General features: G+C 43.3%; 1 protein-coding gene across 1 annotated transcript in view; it reads right to left on the minus strand.

The window, feature by feature from the left end:
• LOC107076135 (complement C3-like) overlaps positions 1–12,829 on the minus strand; it is a 38,649-nt gene that overhangs the window by 23,031 nt on the left and 2,789 nt on the right. The window contains exons 5-19 of the mRNA XM_069188613.1: positions 10,836–10,927; positions 10,160–10,242; positions 8,334–8,421; positions 7,390–7,495; positions 6,806–6,911; positions 5,368–5,483; positions 4,429–4,575; positions 3,765–3,980; positions 3,339–3,539; positions 2,983–3,138; positions 2,185–2,314; positions 1,603–1,674; positions 1,257–1,451; positions 1,007–1,112; positions 714–796 (exon numbers count right to left, since the gene is read on the minus strand). Coding sequence (XP_069044714.1) covers positions 714–796; positions 1,007–1,112; positions 1,257–1,451; positions 1,603–1,674; positions 2,185–2,314; positions 2,983–3,138; positions 3,339–3,539; positions 3,765–3,980; positions 4,429–4,575; positions 5,368–5,483; positions 6,806–6,911; positions 7,390–7,495; positions 8,334–8,421; positions 10,160–10,242; positions 10,836–10,927 — 1,897 coding nt within the window. The remainder of the gene's footprint in view (positions 1–713; positions 797–1,006; positions 1,113–1,256; positions 1,452–1,602; positions 1,675–2,184; positions 2,315–2,982; positions 3,139–3,338; positions 3,540–3,764; positions 3,981–4,428; positions 4,576–5,367; positions 5,484–6,805; positions 6,912–7,389; positions 7,496–8,333; positions 8,422–10,159; positions 10,243–10,835; positions 10,928–12,829) is intronic.

The following is a 12,829-nucleotide window of genomic DNA, read 5'->3' on the forward strand; positions in this document are numbered from 1 at the left end:
CTCGATTTTGCAAACACCGGGTTCAAGAGTTTTTGCTATAATGATCCTTGCATTTTTGTACCTATTTTTGGCTACAGGTAAGGTCGGTCCTTTGTAGCTGAATGGAAGACACCATTCTCATAGTGTGACCACTCAGATTTTATATATTTAATCTTGTCTATTTATCATGTTAACCACTGTATTAGGATAAATAGGGTAATTATCATAGCTCATCAATTATCATATTCTTACTTTGACAATTCAGTGCTCTTCTGAATTTTATCTTCCAAACAGTTTTCAAGGAATACATTATGTTTGTAAACCCAGGGATGGGGATATATAGAAATACTTTACAGAACTGTTCCCACTAGATAACAAATGTGCTGAGATCACCTTAATTACAGCTCTTTGCATTGACTCAGCAACATCGACATCTTCCATCTTTCTGCGTTACCGACAAACTACTTTGGTGTTCAAAACTAACTTCCAGGCCACCTAGATTGCTCCTCGAGTCATCAAGACCACAGTCCTCCCAGCTGCTGCTAGAGGTCCTGCGGCCTTAATTAACATTAATTAAGAAAAGTACAGTGGAATGTATCACGCATATCCTACCCCAAAACCAACATAAAAATATTATTCCAGGAGAATGAACACAATTGATATCTATGCTTTTAGAATAATCGCAGCGAGTATTTGTCATGGGACAGTACATCTGGGCTAATAAAAGCCTTTACCTGTAAAGGGGGATGAGCTGATGGCCAGGATCTCCCAGTCTGTGATCGTGTCCAGCAGAGCCTTAGAGATCATTAGTGAAGATCTAAAAAGAGGCAGAAAGTGAGAAAGAAAGAGTAACCTAGTTTTTTTCTCCATTACATCCCTGCAAAGCACCAGCCTTTGCCTCTTAAAGCCCGAGGTGCAAAGTCATTCATACGGGCTGAAGACACAACTGCTGTGATGCCCAGGAAAAGAGCAACACCAACATGCTCTTTCACAACCTGCCCACCCCTTCTATAAACCCTCAGTTTACCCCGTGGCATCTCCTCTGGGTGGCAGAATGAAATCTTCAAACAGCCAGCTCTCTTTGAAGTTGGTTCGAACACGGATATTATCATCAGGTAAGAGGTCTTTTTCACCTGCCACAAAATACAGATAAGAAACCCGTTGTTTCTTTTCAATCAGAATTTGGATTGTCCAGTAATTTCTAATACAGTCCCCCAGGTTAGTGACATCAGAAGGAATGCTATATTTTCTCTGTAGCAATGAGCCGATGAACTTACTGCGAGACAGCACCAGGCTGGAAGAGAGTTGCTTCTTCTTGTTGGCGATCTCGGTGCAGCAGCGCAAGAACACTTTGGCGCACTCCGGTCCTTCCGTGATGAACCGCGATCTCCGCTCACAGGAGTAATCCATGGGGATGTCCTTCATCCCATCCCGGCAGCAGATCTTGAGCTGCTCGTCCTGGATCTGGCTCTCTGGAAAGCATGAGCGCAAGATGGCTGGTTGGCCAACTCCTATAAATTCTACCGTTGGAAGGGAGCAGACGTTAATTGACTCAACGTTTTCTCCGGGCAGGAGAAAATAAAGACCCTTATGAAAGATACTGGAGGAGGAGACAGCACTCACCCAATTTAACCTTGTCTTCGGACAGAAGAATAGATCGGCCCCCGCGAGGAGTGTGGGAGGGACATTTGAGATCTGTCAAGGTGGAAGCCGGAAAGATAATATCAACTTTCCATTGACATTTTTTGGCAGCTTTAAATAACAGTAGTCGTTAGGCAACACCTACACATCTTTTTAGTTCCTTCTTTCTATCGACTTCTCATAAACCTCTTTATACTTTACTCTTGTTCCAAATCAGAATCCCACAGACTATAAATAAAACAGTCAAACTCCTGCGCAGGCAAACTCATTGTTACTCCTTTCCTACTACCCTGAAACATAACATTTGCAAACAAGAAGGTGCCATTAGACCCACCCAGCCACTTAACTGGTTAACAGTTTATTTGATCTGAGAATCTCATCCAGGCGTTTGTTTTTTACTAAGCCAGGGTACGGCTTTCAACTTTTGTGATACCTCTTGTTCTTGGTTTTCAATGCACCTCCACCTACATCCATGTCTTTTCCATTTCAGCAACTTTAAAGCAACCTATCTTAATCCTACTGGTTCTTTCAAGGAAATAATTTAATCTCTGTGATTCTCTCTACCTTGCCTAGTGGTGGTCATTCCTCCAGTGTTTGATTGGAACAGCAGCCCAGCATCAGTGAAAACTCCCATGCTGTTCTTTCCTCCACCTGCGGTGCAGCCAATGTCTTTTTTCTCAACCTCATCCCAGATCTACCAGAAAGACAGAGAGATGGGATCTGTAAAATGGTCGTTATCTTTCTAAATTTAAGAGGTCCTGCTCTGTCTTGGAAATCCCCAATCCAGTCAGGTTTTGTGGGCACCCATCAGTCATTCCATCATCAATTTCTTTAATGGCTTGGAGCAAGTACTGTAAGTGAATTTGTGAAAAGCAGAGCTGGATGATTTTGATTTTGACAGATATAGCAATTTTCAGGTCAATTCCGTTGAACTCTCGACTTCCCTTAAATGAAACCAGCTTAACTGATCTGATCAACACCTAAGATCTACAAATCTGTGTTTTTACAGAACAGGTGTAGGTAAGGCCCTGCTCTCCACACAGAGGAAACAATAAATCAATAGGCTATTCCTTTAGCATGTTGGTGCCCAGATAACTACTAAGTAATGGGTAAACAATGGCAGCAGGTCAGTTTGATGATGGGTGGTGTGCTGCAGTTGAATGAAACATGCATGAACATTGACCAATCTCACATTACACTTGTCCCCCATGAAAGATCGGTTTTCAGATCTTGTCCCATTTACTATCAGGCAATGAGGAATGGAACATCAGGAAATGTGCATATCGCCAAATTGCCAGCTTTTTAAAAATTGGGAACGTCTTGCATTTTTTAGATAAACCCAATCATCTATGAAGAGAGTACCTTGGTTTGAGTGAGCTTGTTCTTGCTGTTCAAGACAAAGACAGCCTTGTCTACTGCAACCAGGCCAACTTTGGCACCAGGGTCCCCGTTCACCTTCAGCTTAAAACTGTCTCCGGGTCTGTACTCTTGATCTCTGTCTCCCGAAGACACCTCGAGCTATAGAGCAGAAGACAGACCCAGGTCACACTTTCCCGTTTGGCCTTTTTTGAGTTCATCATGCAATCAAGACAATATTGGTTCACCATAATTCTGAACCAAGGAGCGTCCATCAAATGCAGTTGAGGAGAACATGATGAAAGTCCTTTGTCCTACCTGGCATACAGCTCTCTCAGCTTGCTGTGCATGCTGGCACTCACCTTCCCCATGCAGGTATCTGTTACGTCCACCCAAACTGAATCCGACACAATCTCCACCTTGGACCCCAGCGGTAAGGTGTAGTAAGCCACTATACGGAAGGAGGGGATCATTTCTTTTGTGACAGGTAATTGCACAGCTAGGATTGTCTCCTTCTGAAATCTGACTTGACCCTTTTCAATGATTCGGCCTTTGCTGAGAATCTGGTGAGGAAGCAACAACAAACAGGAATTGTCAAGCTTTAGATTGAACCTAGATGCTAGAACACTATTTAGTTCATCTTGCTCTTTTAAAAAATATGGTAGAAGAGACATAGGTCTACAGTACTTATTGGATACACAGTCTCTTTGATATTTTTTGCCAATAGACCTGGACCAAGTTAGAAAGTAGTTGCCACAAAAACAAAAGCAAGTGTTCTAGGCTATTACCAAGTAGGAGAAAAATTGAATGGAAGTTGATTGTGTCCCTTGGTCATTGTGATACAACAGGAACACAGGGATTGTCTTTCCGGGCTCTACTTCTGTGTTTGCCAGATTGATGTGCAAATAGTTTTTGGAGCTGGGGTTCTCAGGAGCATAGGCCACTGCGGTCATCTGATTCTGTGCCTGATGTCCATCAGCAAGGTCTGGATCCTGGGTTTTCACCTGGAAACAAAGAAGGCAACCACTGTCTCTTTCTTATTCAACCACTACTTCTCTTCTAATTCACAAGCAGGGCTTCATAGTGGAAAAACTGAATTGTTTCCTCACTAAATCAACTTTTGAGATCTGTATGCCACTTAAAATATTTTCTTCACCCCTCCCCCACCCAAGAAAATATGTAAAACGTTAGTATGATGCCAAATTCTTCTCTCATATACAGTACTGTAAAAATCCTGCTAGGGGCAGAGAAATGAGGCAGGAATCTCTTTTTTCAAGGTGCTGTGATTGCCTCCATGAAACCTGCTGATTATGCTATCCAAAGAACCACTGTGCCACTCTAGCCCCTAAATATGAAACTAAAAAGAGCAACAGAGCAGCATGTGTGTCCTGGTCTCAGAAGCTCCACTGTTCAATGGAGAGCTGCTGGTTTTGGGTTGAGACAAATACTCACAATTAAAGTTTTCACTGTATCACTCCCTTGCGTGTTCACGGTCACTTTGGCCATCCCATTGCTTCCTGTGATTTCCCTCTGTGACTCTGGCTCCACTATTATAGGGACTCTTTCAGCCGGGGACCCATCTGGGTTTGTCACGTAAACCTGCAGTTGGAGAAGAACAGGGCAGAGGGTTCACATCAGAACTGCCATTTCCTTCCTCACTATGGTAATTATTAGGTGCAGAAAGCTATTTATTTAGTAAGTGCAATAATGTCAAAGGTGCATCTCGTAGAGTTAGATCAGCTGATATCAGTTGTATCCTGTACATCCCATAGTGAAGTCAGTTGATGTCAGAGGTGATTCTGGTACTGTGATGCCATGTACTATAATCCTTTAGACAAGATTCTTTTTTTCTTTTTCCATCTTAAAAAGTTCAGCCACTCAAGATCCCCACCCCCCCCCATTCTCCATTAATTATTAGTTTGAGGCATAGAAACCTCCAGTGAGTGTTGGGAATGTTTATTGAGATGTTCAGCCATTTAGGCTGGGAAGTAAGGATCCTCATGTGGAGTGATCAAGCTGGGAAAGTGGGAAAAGCAAGGAAATGACCTCATGGTGGATCATGAGTACAAGTGAAGGAGGTGAGGGATCTCTCGGATGCTGTCGTCCCTCTTGAACTTTGGTTCAAAACTCCACTTCGGTAAAATGAATTAGGACATGGGACATAACACACATGGGACAAATACATAGTATTCATTATCTTTCTCTTTCAAAGTGTCTTGGACAAAGACTTGTTCTTGTACTACTGAGCCCTAGTGAAGACTCCAGGTGAGCTACATTCAGCAAATAGAGTCCCCAGATGTGTTCCAGATTAAAAATGCATGTACTTTTGTCTTTGAGGGTATTTTTTACACCTAACAGAAAAGTCTCATTGGATCCACCATCCACACTTACGGTAACTCCAAATGGCATGCCTGGCTTGAAGTACTTGGTTGTCCTGGTGAAAAGGATTTTGTAAGGGGATGTAACAATTTTGATTCCTGTTTTTTCTGCTTCAACCAGATCGCTGCCTTCAAAGAAAGAAGGAAAGATTGTTTGCTGTTCAAATGCAGCAATAAAGACAGAGTAACATTGTGTCACGATTGTAAATCCCTCCTCTTAAAGGCGCTTCGACTTTTAGTTGTTTTAGTTGATTTTGTGCACCTGCCTCCTATCTAGCCCCTCCCTGTTTAAGCCAGACGCTCCTACCATTCTGGGCTCAGCTGTGGAAGATTGTCGCCCGGAAGCCCGCTTACTAGCGGGTCCAGGAGAGACCCGATGGCATAGGCTTCACCACGGCATCCTGACCATCTGGGTCCGAGGCTGGGAGTGCCTGGCCCTGTTAACCCACTTTTATTCTCCGTCCTGACACCGGATCCGGCTCCGGTTTTTAAACCTTGTCTTGTCTGTCCTGGATGGATCACCCGGCTCTGGACTCTTGGACTTCGCCCTGGATTTACCTTTCAAACTCCTTTGGACTTGTACGCCTGGTGCCCCCGAGCACCAGTGCACAGTCGTCACGCCCCCCGGTTTGTCAACCTGCCCAGTTCCTAGTCATCTCCTCCCCGTGTCTTTTCACTCCCTTCCAGATTCTGCCGTCTGCGAATGGTCCTGATCTACGCTTCGTGACATATTGTAGGACTTCAGACAGCCTTTTCCACTGGCTAAAGGGTCATATGAGAAAAGGGAAAAGGGGGAGCTGAGAGGAAAAATTTTCCAAGGGTTTTAAAAATAGGAACATAATGCCTTAGCTGGGAAGCCGACGGACGAACAAACAGGACTCACGTGGAGTGTAATATAGGGCTCATAATTAGAAGCTCAGGTGGTGCTGATGAGACAGGGAGAGAGGAACAATTAGAGGGCTGCCTTGGTGGTGTTAGGGGCCCTCCGCCAGTGAGCAGGGGACAATTCCTTCCACTGTATCACCATAGTCAATGGGAGGAGGTCATTTATTTCTACTTGCTTGAGTTCTTCCTTTCCTGTGCTGGTTTCCTCAAAGTGCAACAACGAATTGTGTTGTTCCAAGTCTACGGCACAGCTCTTCCTGATTAAGGGTGGGTGGAGCCATGTGAGCATTTCAGAAATTAATTCCAAATATGCTCATTTGCAAAGTTCTCTACCTGATCACTTGGAAACTAGAACCACACAGACACTCGAGTGCAGACAACTCCTCTCCAATTCTTTGTGTTCTTGCTAGCTTTAGGGGTCTCAGTCTGGGTGCACAGTGCTGTCGCTGGGTCACAGTGTGGGAGAGGCTTCGATGACATCAGCAACTCGGGAGCCCCCATAGTGATTCCCCCCACTTTCATTAGTAAGTGGATTAACAAAGGCTTAGTTCGCAGAAAACACTCACCAGTCTGGGTGAACACTGTGGCCTTCACAAAGATGGAACAATCCACTAACTCTTTTATGTCCTTTCCGATGTCCTCTTTAGATAAGGTCACTGTGCCGGCTGCCAGCTTGGAGACATAAACCAATTAGAGTGAAGCCTGTATTTCTGCCCACTCTCATGCAGACATCCTCATATATGGCACAGTCAACCTGAGATTCTGATTAAACTGATAATAACATGGTGTTTTCTTGGGGTCAACAGAATTATTTACAAATCCAAAAAAGCTGACTTGGTGAGTGAACATGGGTTAGATACTTCTAGTGTGAACTCTAAAGTTGCTGTGTTACTGGATTCCTGAAAGCTCAAAGAAAAGCAGAAGAGGAGGAGATTGGAGTGATGCTTTCAAGCTTTTTGCAGAGTATTAAAGCCCTAAGAAAAGAATGTAATTAGCCATGCAATCAAGAAAGAAATGTTCACACATCTCAACAGGTCTGGGACATGTAGCTGGTCTTATTCTTAAAATATGCCATGCAAATAGTAATATTAGGAATAGGAATTATGCACAAAGGAAACTACATTCACTCAAAATAATGGTGAAACTGTACCTCCACTCTCTTAAGTGAGGAAGAGAAGGTGTGACGTTTTCCCTGAAGGTCTTCGTAACCAAACACCACGTAGGCTGATCCCTTCACCTCCTCTCCATACACATAACTGGAATAACCAGTAAATAAGCTTGACATCCATTAAACCCACAGCGGCCGTATTACTGATCTATATCACTATCAGATGTGCTTTTGAAGCGATTTTCATGCCATTTGAGGCATTTCAGATTGAGGAATGTGGATTAACATCAAATAATCAGTAATTGTTTGCTATAATTAGTACTAGGTGCTAACTGTTGCAATACTTTTTGCATAGAAGTATTTTTGCAAGTTTTCTGAAGTATTCTTGCAAATGTTGCACAATGGTGCTTTGAAATGTTCTGACAAGCAGTTTATCATCATCACATCATTAGCTATCAAAGGCTGGGATTGTTTGTTAGATACTCAAGATCCAAATATCAAAACTGGCTTCTAATTCCAATTATTGTCCTTTGTCTGCTTTTTGCACGATGGATAACAGCCTCGGTATGAAAAACATACTAGGCAACACAGAAGCGTAGAGTAAAAAAGTGCTGGGAAGTGCAGATAAGTGATATTTCCTGCCTTGTGTATTGACTCAAAGTGAGCTAAGTGGAGCAGTCTGAACTAAACCAAACTTCCACATTGTACTCATGATATGAACAGCATACAGTACAAACCCCTTCAGATTATAGACTAATATGCTCACATGGCACTGATAATATACAGCAAATTTGATTGAATCAGAGAGAGAAACCATACATACAACCATGTGTACGTATGTACAAACATGCATACATACAAACATACCTACACATACATAAAACCTATTACTGACTGATAATAGGAAGACGCATTTCAAATAGGTTGATCGATTAACATTCCTGACTGCGGGTGTGGTAGACCAGACAGCAGCCATCTGTACTCACCTGGCGCTGATCTCTACCTCGAGTTGCTCGTCATCAACGTGGAAGAACTTCTTTCTGGGCTTCAGAATCACTTCAAATGCTGGCAGCACTGGAAACAAGCAGACAATGTGTTCATCCTTGTGCTTCACAAGGAGGCATTACAAGTTCCCAGCGGTCAAAGGGAACGATTGTGGTGATTAGGTCCCTCTTTTAATTTGGGACTTCCAATCTTTTTCTTATTAGGATTTGCAAGCAGCGAAGGAACTCAACTTATCTTTGACCATCAAAGAAGCTGCCCCACTGTTCTCCAAATTGTACTTTTTTCAGAATCACGTCACATTATGCTCAATGGTTCAACAGTGTCCAGAGGATATGTTATGTGTTACATAGTCCCAGTCCCAGTCCTGGAGGGCCAGTATCTCCACAGGAAGAAGCTGAATCATTTCATTATTGGATTAACTGGACCATCTTAACGGCCTTTGCCAGCTGCTTTAACGAAACCTAGCAAATCTGCTTCATAGGAGAAACTTCATAGTTTGAAAAAAACATATTGTTTGTTCTCCACCTGATCATGGTCCTGTAACTGAAGGATTGGCCCTTATTCTGGAGAGCTGGTGTGTATGCAACTCACAAGTGGCAACCAACTGAAACTAAGCAGGTGTGAGCCTGGTCAATACCTGGATGGGAGACCTCCCGGGAAAACCTAAGTTTGCTGCTGGAAGAGGTGTTAGTGGGACCAGTAGGGGGCGCTCAACCTGCAGCCTATTTGGGTCCTAATGCCACAGTATGGTGACAGGGACACTTTACTGTTAAAAGGCACTGTCCTTCGGATGAGATGTAAAACCCCTGACTCTATGTGGTCATTAAAAATCCCAGTGCATTTTCTCGAAAAGAGTAGGGGTGTAATCCTGGAGTCCTGGCCATATTTCCCATTGGCCCTTACCAATCATGGCCTCCTAATAATCCCCCTCTCTGAACTGGCTTCATCACTCTGTTCTCCTCCCCACTGATAGCTGGTGTGTGGGGAGCGTTCTGGCGCACTATGACTGCCGTCTCATCATCCAGGTGGGGCTGCACACTGGTGGTGGTAGTGGGATTCCCTATTACTTGTAAAGCACTTTGAGTGGAGTGTCCAGAAAACCACTGTATAAGTGTAAGCAATTATTATTATGTAATTTTTCTAAGTATCTTTAAAGTAATAGTATGTAAATATCTGGGGGAAGTGGTGAAACTGGTCCAGCTAGCCAGAAACCTGCTAGTTCAGTTTATTAAGAGCTGAGTTGGAATAAAAATGCGGGATTGAGGACATCATGATTGAGGAATCTACAGGTGACTGTCCACTACTACTCAAATCCCACAGATTACCAGTACTGCCACTTCGAGAAACCTAATTGCTACAGGTACAGTAGTGATGATATAACCTGCACTCAGACTGATGAGGTATGAGCAATGTGACTCAGACTGCATTGCAAAACCTTTCCTGTAAAATAGCTGAGTCGCATGCGCACAACGTCCCGTTAACCATCTTCTATCCATCCATCTGTTTTCTAACCATTTCTTCCAGTTCAGGGTGGTGAGGGGAGCCAGAGTCTACCCTGGCAATCAATGGGCGAAATGCAGGATACGTCCCTGGATGGGACGCCAGTCCGTCACAGGGAACACAGAGACGTGCACACTCACCCCGTGGCCATTTTCCCCAGAAGTCAATTGACTTATCAGCATGGAGGAAGCAACCCGCGCAAACACAGGGAAAATCAACTCCACAGCGATAGAACCCAAGGAATCGAACCCCAGGCTCCAGTGCTGTAGCCATCCTAACCACAGTGCCACTGCGTTGCTCTTCGTACCGTGTTCCTTTACTTGGAATTCGGTCGTAAATGCATTTTGGGGAGACTCATCCAATTTCGCGATCAGCTGCCAGATCCCCTCGCTGAAACAAAGGCAAAATGAAACAGACAGACAAGCTTCTTCTGCGTCTCTGGGTAGGAACACATCTTAGTGGTGTGACCCAGCTTATTACTTGTGTTGCCACTTGCGTAAGAAAAGGAAATCCATTATAGTTACCAGTTCACTCATGTCAAGGATGCAATTTTCCAAACAGTTGATTACAGTTGAGAGTCAGCTGTGTGAGGAATTACCTTTAAAAAGTCATCCATTACAGCTACTGTACAACTTTGCATGTTCAATGTAAAGATGAATTTTACAGAACAAGCAATTACAGTTACAAGATACCTGCGTGAGGTATTAGCTTTAAAAATATTCTATTAAAGATAAAGATTCACTTGTGTAGCCACTTGTTTTGTATAATGGACTGTTTAATGATGACATTTATAGAGTAATCCATCAATGTTACATGTTTTAAGGGTTATGACTTATAAAGTAATCCATTATGATTACAAGTTATGTATGCTAGGGACATGACTGTTATGTAATCTATTAAAGTTATATGTTACCTGTAGAAAGAATCATCTTTTAAAAGTAATCCATTAAAGTTCCAATTTACTTGTGTGGAGGATGACTTACTTGATCACCTCTGGCAGTTTGTAGTTTGAAGTTAGCACCCCGTTGTCTGCCCTCTTAGGAGTCTCTGAGTTAATCACAATACCTTTAGGATTCTGTGCACACAATCAGGAGAGAAAGTCAGCACCTCTAAAACATCTTTACCTACTCTCCCTCACAAACGCCATTACATTCCCAAACCCACTGTTTCACGATCTCATCCCTAACTGAACCCATCACATTCTCACAGGCACCAGATTCCACAGATTCTCACTCCTGGACCAATTATCCAACCATGTCCCTCTCCCTTCAGTATTTAAAGTTCACTCACGCACCAACCCTGGCTCACTATTGAGAAGCCTCTGAGGGAATTAAGAAATGTTAAACTACTGTTCTTTAATCTTTCTTGCTTCTCGGCAAAGAATTAAACTGTTCACCTTTGAGCCCCTGCAAGCACCACAGGGTTTGTGCTGTTTCTGCACGACTAAGAATAACATGAGCACAATGCCTTATGAAACATTGACTACATATCCGCTTTTCTGAAGCTATGCTCTAAAACTTATCATATATTAAATGGTTTTTCCCTTAACCCAGCTCAAGAACATTATGTGTTAACATTTGTTAAGGATATTGCGTTATGTGTTGTCTACGCCAAACTTTGTTTGTTACATTGTATAAAAGGACGAACCGGTGCAGGCTGCTCTCACGTATGGATACAAAATAAACGGCTCTTCCTTCACATACAGCAGGACTCGGCCATTTATATGACACAACAATTTTAGCACTGCGAGCAGGGTACTCCCGGCTGAGGGGACTCCGTCTGGCGGTGGAGGGGAAAGTTAGGTGCTGCACTTGTGAATGAAGTAAGGACTCCTCTTTATAAAAAGTCCTTTCTCCTCTCCATGGCGCTGAATGGTACTTTCCCGATGCTGTAGCAAGTACAATAAAGAACAAACAGCCTGTGTGTCTGTGCGAGAAGAGCTGTTTCGTAGGGTGCATTCAGGACGGGCAGTTAACCCTGGGTCGTAACCTGATGCGCAGTTCCTCTGTAAGCCTGCGAGTGCGGGACAGAGGACCTCCGTCTTTTAGCCTGCGATTGTGGGACAGCGGAGGGGGGAGAAGATTTTCTCAGTGTACTGGTGTGTCTGCCAGACTGTGTTAACCTGCGATTACGGGACAGAGGACCTCTGCCTCTAAGCCTGTGATTGCGAGACAGGGGAGGAGTGGTTATAAGATTAGGTAGAATCTGATGGTTGTTGAGAAGGAAAAAAGAGAGAAAATGAGTTGGTGCAAGGAGACGTTAACGGGGGTTTCTGACCGGGTGTCAGAGAAAAAGAAATTAGGAGAATCTGAAGAGACTTTGAAAAAGAAATGTGGCTTGTCTGACGGTGTGTGGACAGAGCAAGAGTGTAGAAAAGTGTATGAGTACTGGAATGAAAATAAGCAAACTGAGTCAGGGCTCATACTAGGAAAACACCTGAAATGGAGACAGAATATTATGGGTTAACATTTGTTAAGGATATGGCGTTATGTGTAGTCTACACCAAACTCTGTTTGTTACACTGTATAAAAGGTCTAGCTTTATAACCGTTTGGAGAGACTAGCCGGTGCAGGCTGTTCTCCCGTATGGATACAAAATAAACTACTCTTCTTTCAAAGACAGCAGGACTCGGTCATTTATATGACACAACACCTCCTTTAGATTTCTCTAGTGTGCGTTTTTGTCTCGTTGGATTTCGCAGGTTTTTGGACCTAACTTTTCCCATTTTTGATCTCGTCCCTCGGATTTCGCCTTTTGGATTGTCTTTGGATTTGGATTGTCTCAGATATATTTGGTTATCTGATATTTTGCTTCTCCTATCAACCTTGATTCTGGATTACAATTTTGGATTGTTTGCCTCTGCATCCCGCAGAATTCACAGCTATGCACAGGATCCTCAGAAAACTACCTGCCGGTTCCCTGACACGCAGAGGAGATGTTTAAAGTATAAAAGGATGCTTAAAAACAGTAGCAAGCA

Source organism: Lepisosteus oculatus, chromosome 4 (genome assembly GCF_040954835.1).
Source record: "Lepisosteus oculatus isolate fLepOcu1 chromosome 4, fLepOcu1.hap2, whole genome shotgun sequence".
NCBI lineage: Eukaryota > Metazoa > Chordata > Actinopteri > Semionotiformes > Lepisosteidae > Lepisosteus > Lepisosteus oculatus.